The sequence below is a fragment of the Impatiens glandulifera genome, chromosome 4 (assembly GCF_907164915.1).
Source record: "Impatiens glandulifera chromosome 4, dImpGla2.1, whole genome shotgun sequence".
NCBI classification, from domain to species: Eukaryota; Viridiplantae; Streptophyta; class Magnoliopsida; order Ericales; family Balsaminaceae; genus Impatiens; species Impatiens glandulifera.
This window is the reverse complement of record NC_061865.1, coordinates 54,468,628-54,474,374: the sequence shown is the minus strand read 5'-3', so window position 1 is coordinate 54,474,374 and position 5,747 is coordinate 54,468,628. Positions and strand designations below refer to the sequence as shown.

The 5,747-nt window shown below is 30.7% G+C and overlaps 1 protein-coding gene across 1 annotated transcript; it reads left to right on the top strand.

Moving 5' to 3' along the window:
* Positions 1-1,148: 1,148 nt before the first annotated feature.
* On the top strand, positions 1,149-3,975 carry LOC124935415 (probable disease resistance protein At1g61300). Its single transcript, XM_047475849.1, has one exon. It carries the CDS (start codon positions 1,243-1,245, stop codon positions 3,973-3,975), a length of 2,733 nt encoding a protein of 910 aa, XP_047331805.1. The 5' UTR covers positions 1,149-1,242.
* Positions 3,976-5,747: the final 1,772 nt, after the last annotated feature.

Here is a 5,747-nt window from a genome sequence, read left to right as displayed (position 1 = left end):
AAAGTTAATATTAGTTATAAAATCAATTTGTTAAAATCAATTTATAAATTAAGATCCATTTAAAGAATCTTAGATCATTTTTGAAGTTTAATTGTATAATAATTTTTCTCAAAAAAACTTAAGCATTTCGTTTAAAAGATTCTAAGTATAATAATAGCTCAAATTATTTTCAATATGAAATATCATCTCTTTATTATTATTATATTTTTTAAAAATTATATATATATATATATAAATAAAAGTATAATTATATTTTGATATGATTTTTAAAATTATATTTTTTTAATTAAATTAATATTAAATATATTTATTTCTTTATAAGTATTATATATATATATATATATATTTTAATTTATAATTATTATTTCGGTATTTTCCGATATACAAAAATTTTGAAAATATTATAGATTTACCGTACCAATAATTAATATTGGTATCGGTACCTTATCTTTCATTTTTTTCGGTATACATTAAAAAAATAATAATATTTTAATCATTCAACCAATAAAATAATAATAAAAAATTAAAGGAAATTGAACCAGATATTTAATTTATTAACCCATTAAGGTAGTTCAAGTGGCCACTAAATTTAATTAGTAACACTAAGTTGACGTGGGTGAACTGTGTAGGGTCATGCTATATATTTTTTTTTTCTTTTTTAAAAAACTTTGATTTACACAAACATAGGGATTAGGCAATTGGGACAAGAATGAGCTGAATCAATTCAATGCAATGTAATTCAATTATTAGAGTTTCATATTTTGAATAGAAAAAGCTAAAGCAAACTAATCATATTTATTCCTTTAATGACTATCGAATCATTCATCTTTAGATGATGTTACTTAATTATTATTAGAGTTTCATATATTGAAATGAAAAAGCTAAAGCAAACTAATCATATTTATTAATTTAATGACCATCGAATCATTCATCTTTAGTTGATGTTACTTAACTTTATGTTTTTAGTACACTCCAATAATAATAATTTTCAAATATTGTTTGCTTGGTATATCATTTCTAGCTCTTCTGTATTATGTGCATTATTTTTTTAAGATACAAGAACACAGAAAGAAAGAAAGAAAGAAAGAACAAGGCATACAAATGGCAGCAGAGGTTGGTTTGAGTGTACTAGGAAAGATCGGGGAGTTGCTGATTAAGCCAATTCAACGAGAACTTGGCTATCTCTTCTGCTTCCACAATAACTTTCAAGATCTCCAAACTCAACTAGAAAAACTAAAAGCAATGAAAAACGATGTACAAGCAAGGGAAGATGCAGAAATGAGGAAGCAGAACACCCTGGGTGAAATTGTCAAGTTGTGGATTGTGAATGCAGACGGAATAGTTGTAGAAGCAGAAAGTCTTATCAATGATAAGGCAGAGCTTCGAAAAGGGTGTTTCTCCATCAAATGGTGTCCTAATATAAGCCTGCGCTTTTCTTTGGGCAGGAAAGGGAAGAAGTTATCTCTCGTTATTATTCAGCTTCTTCAATCTGGTGGTGAGTTGCCACACACGGGTCACGCCTTACCCATGCCACCCATAAATATGCGCAATTACAATGGAGATGCTCGTGATTTCGACAGCCGAAGTCAGATCATGGAAGACGTCATTGAGAAGTTACGGGACGAAAAGACAATGTTAATAGGGATATGCGGAATGGGAGGGATTGGAAAGACCACTCTCGCTAAGCAAGCTCTCCAAAAGGTACAAGACTTCCATAAGCCTTTATTTACTATTCAAATTATTACTACTGTCTCTAGTAGTCCCAATTTCAATGCTATCCAACAAGAAGTCGCAGAGATGTTAGGGTTTTCGCTTAAAGACGTAGATGGTGAGATTGTAAGAGCAGAACGTTTACGAAATGCTTTAAGTAACAAAAGAGTTGTTGTCTTGTTGGATGATGTTTGGGAAGAATTTGATTTAAATGCCAAAGGTTTTCCATTAACAAAATCAGATGTTGTTGGGTGTTGCTGTAAAATTATATACACATCTAGAACCCAAGGTTTATGGTTAGGTGAACGGAACATCAAACAAGAATTCCCTCTTGAGTTATTGTCACCTGAAGAAGCCTTGAATTTGTTTCAGAAAAAAGTTGATCTAAAGATTGTTGATAGTGATTTCTATCGAAAGAATGAAATAGCAAGAGAAATTGTTGATGAATGTAAAGGACTTCCCCTTGCGCTTAATGTAGCAGGAGGCGCTCTCATCGAAAAAGGCACACATCAATGGCTTAATATGCTAAACCGGTTGAAGAAACACCATGAACATGACCATGTGATATATGAGATTTTGAAGACAAGTTACGACTTCTTAGAAGGACACATTGAAAGGTTCTTGTTTTTACTCTGCTGCTTATTCCAAGAAGACGCATATATTCCTGTTGAAACTCTGTACCGTTATGCAACGGGATTGAATCTCTTCAAAGATACGAGTGACCCAAAAGAAATAAGTGTTGGTGTGCACACTGTTGTTGACAACTTAATAATGAAAAATTTGCTGATAAAGGTTGAATATGGCAATGACGATGACAAAAACCGTGTAGTGAAGATGCATGATGTGGTGAGAGATGTGGGAATCTCAATTGCAAAACAAGAACAGAACGGTTTTAGTTTTCTAGCGTGCCATGGTGTGCATGAACAAGAGATTGTCTTTAGTTCACACATTAAGAATATTTCTATATTATCGAATGAGAAAGATATAAAAGTCTCAGATAGAATGGAACTTGGAGGCTCAAAATTGGAACTAATACGGTTTGAATATGGTTCAGATAGTTCACGTTTTTACGAATCAAATATTAAAATATCAGGAAATTTATTTCAAGGGGCGGATAATCTCAAAGTTCTAGATATAGTCGGCTTTGGCAGCTTGATTATTGAGTTTCCATTATTCTCTTATTTTCCACACTTAGCCAAGCTGAAGATGTTATCTTTAGTAAGATTGAGTTTGAATATGACAACCAATGTATCTTTTATTCGAAATCTTAGTTGCTTGGAAGTTCTTAGCTTTCGAGATTCAACCATAAAAGATTTGCCATATGAAATAAGTGAGTTAACAAACTTAAGATTGTTGGATTTAACTCAATGCAAATGTTTCATAATCAATGGTGTTCTTTCGAAGCTTACTAATCTACAAGAATTGTACATGTGGGAGGGCTTTCAAGATTGGAGGCTACAAAAAGAAGACGTTAATGGTGGAGACAATAATGCAGCAGGTCTCGATGAGTTAAATTGCTTACATAAATTGTGGAAATTGGAACTGGAGGTACCCAACATTGAACAAGTGCCGAGAGGTGTTAGACTATTTTCTTCTTCGGCGTTATTGGAACAATTTAAGGTAAGAATGGGAGGAGAATATGAGAGAAATACTCAATTTGAAAGTGGGAAAAGACAACTTTGGTTGGAGAATGATAAAAACAATACCACCAGTTTCTTATATGAACTTGGGATCTTAATAGAAAAGGGCATTACAAATTTATTTATAAGCAATGATCTTGGCATGTGGGAGAAAATGCATTTAAACAGTTTTCTATCATTGAGAGAAGTTGTTCTTAAAAATTGTGGATCAGTTATTACTCTTTTCCCACAGTCAGAATCGCAGATTTCTAAAATAGAAGAGATCAATGGACTTGGGCGCTATTTGCAGTGTATCGAAATATATGAATGCAATCAAATGAGGCACTTATGTTCTACGTTGAGGCATCTGAAAAATCTTCAAATTCTTGTTCTTCAAAATTGTGAAATGATGGAAGAGATGGTTAATATTTGCGACGAGGATGAACAACTCAATAAAATTGAGTTCAATGCTTTGGAAACTCTTAAGCTTCATTATTTGTCTAGAATGGAATGTTTTTGCAAGGGAATAAATGAAATTTATTTTCATAAGCTAAAAACATTGGAGCTAAAAGGACTAAAGAATTTTATCTTTCCAACACAGGTACGCACACATATAAATTTCATTATTACTATGTACAACTTTTAGTTATAAAAGAAAATGATCAAATAATTAATTCAAGAAGAAAAAAATTACATATTCTATCAATGTGTGAGTAATTTTTATTTTTATTTATTATTTTGTAGGTAGAAATACCTTGCTTGGAAGTTTTGGATATCTTATCTATTCCAAATATTGAAGCTTTGCACATCGTGGCTCCATCCCTAAACAAATTGCACATTAATTGTTGTGACAGCTTAAGATATGTCTTCTCGGAGAGCTTCTTGATGAGTATTTCTCATCTTGAAAATTTATCCATTATAAAATGCAAAATGTTGAAGGGACTAATAGGAGTGTCGAAGGGTGTAGAAGAGGAGTCAAAAAAATCAATTGAATTCCCTAATTTGAAGAGATTGGAGCTCGCATCCTTAGACAAATTAACGAGTTATGTCATGGACATCAACAATTTGGACGATGAAGAGAAAAAGTCGCAGCAAAAAAAACTATTTGGTCATAATGAGGTATTAGTAAGTATAAATTTGTTATTTGCTAATTTTATAGTAGAATAATTAAATTGGGAATAACTTTATTAATAAAAAGTACTAGATCAATAAGTATAATTTAATTTATAGGATTATATATGTGTATAGGAAGAGGCATCTCAAAAATCTTCAAATTCTTTTTCTTCAAAAATGTGAAATGATGGAAGAGATAGTTAATATTTGTGACGAGGATGAACAAATCATAAAATTGAGTTTAAATCTTTGGAAACTTTAGAGATTCGGGACTTATCTTGATTCTTGGCCTAAATGTTTTTGCATGAGAATAAATGAGATTTATTTTCATAACTATAAACATTGAAGCTAAAGGATTTACACAATTTATCTTTCCTATTAAGGTAGGAATATATATAAATTTTATGATTACAATGTACACAAGTTTTAGTTTAAAAAAATGATCAACTAATTAATTCAAGAAGAAAACATTACATGTTCTATCGATATGAGTAATTTTTTTTATTATATTTATTATTTTGTAAGTGGAAATTTCATTATCACTATGTACAATTTTTAGTTATAAAATAAAATGATCAACTAATTAATTCAAGAAGAAAACAATTACATATTATTGTGAGTAATTTTTAATTATATTTATTATTTTGTAGGTAGAAATACCTTGCTTGGAGGTTTTGGATATTTTATCTATTCCAAATATTGAAACTTCGCACATCGTGGCTCCATCCCTAAACAAGTTTTACATTGATAGTTGTGACAGCTTAAGATATGTCTTCTCGGAGAGCTTCTTGGTGAGTATTTCTCATCTTGAAAAATTAATCATTAAAAAATGCAAAATGTTGAAGGGACTAGTAGGAGTGTCGACAGGTGTAGAAGAGGAGTCGAAAAAATCAATTGAATTCCCTAATTTGAAGAGATTGGATCTCGCATCCTTAGACAAATTAACAGGTTTTGTGATTGACATCAACAATTTGGACGATGAAAAGGAAAAGTCGCAGCAAAGAACACTATTTGATCATGATGAGGTAATAGTAAGTGGAAATTTGTTCTTAGTTAATTTTAGGGTAGTATAATTAAATTAGGAATAACATTATTAATAAAAAGTACTTGATGAATAAGTAATACCATAATTTATAGGATTATATATGTGTATAGGAAGAGGCGTCACAAAATCTTCAAATTCTTGTTCTTAAAAAATGTGAAATGATGGAAGAAATTGTTAATATTTCTGATGAGGATGAATAAATCAGGAAAATTGAATTCAAAGTTTTGGAAACTCTAGATATTCGTGACTTGCTGAAATGC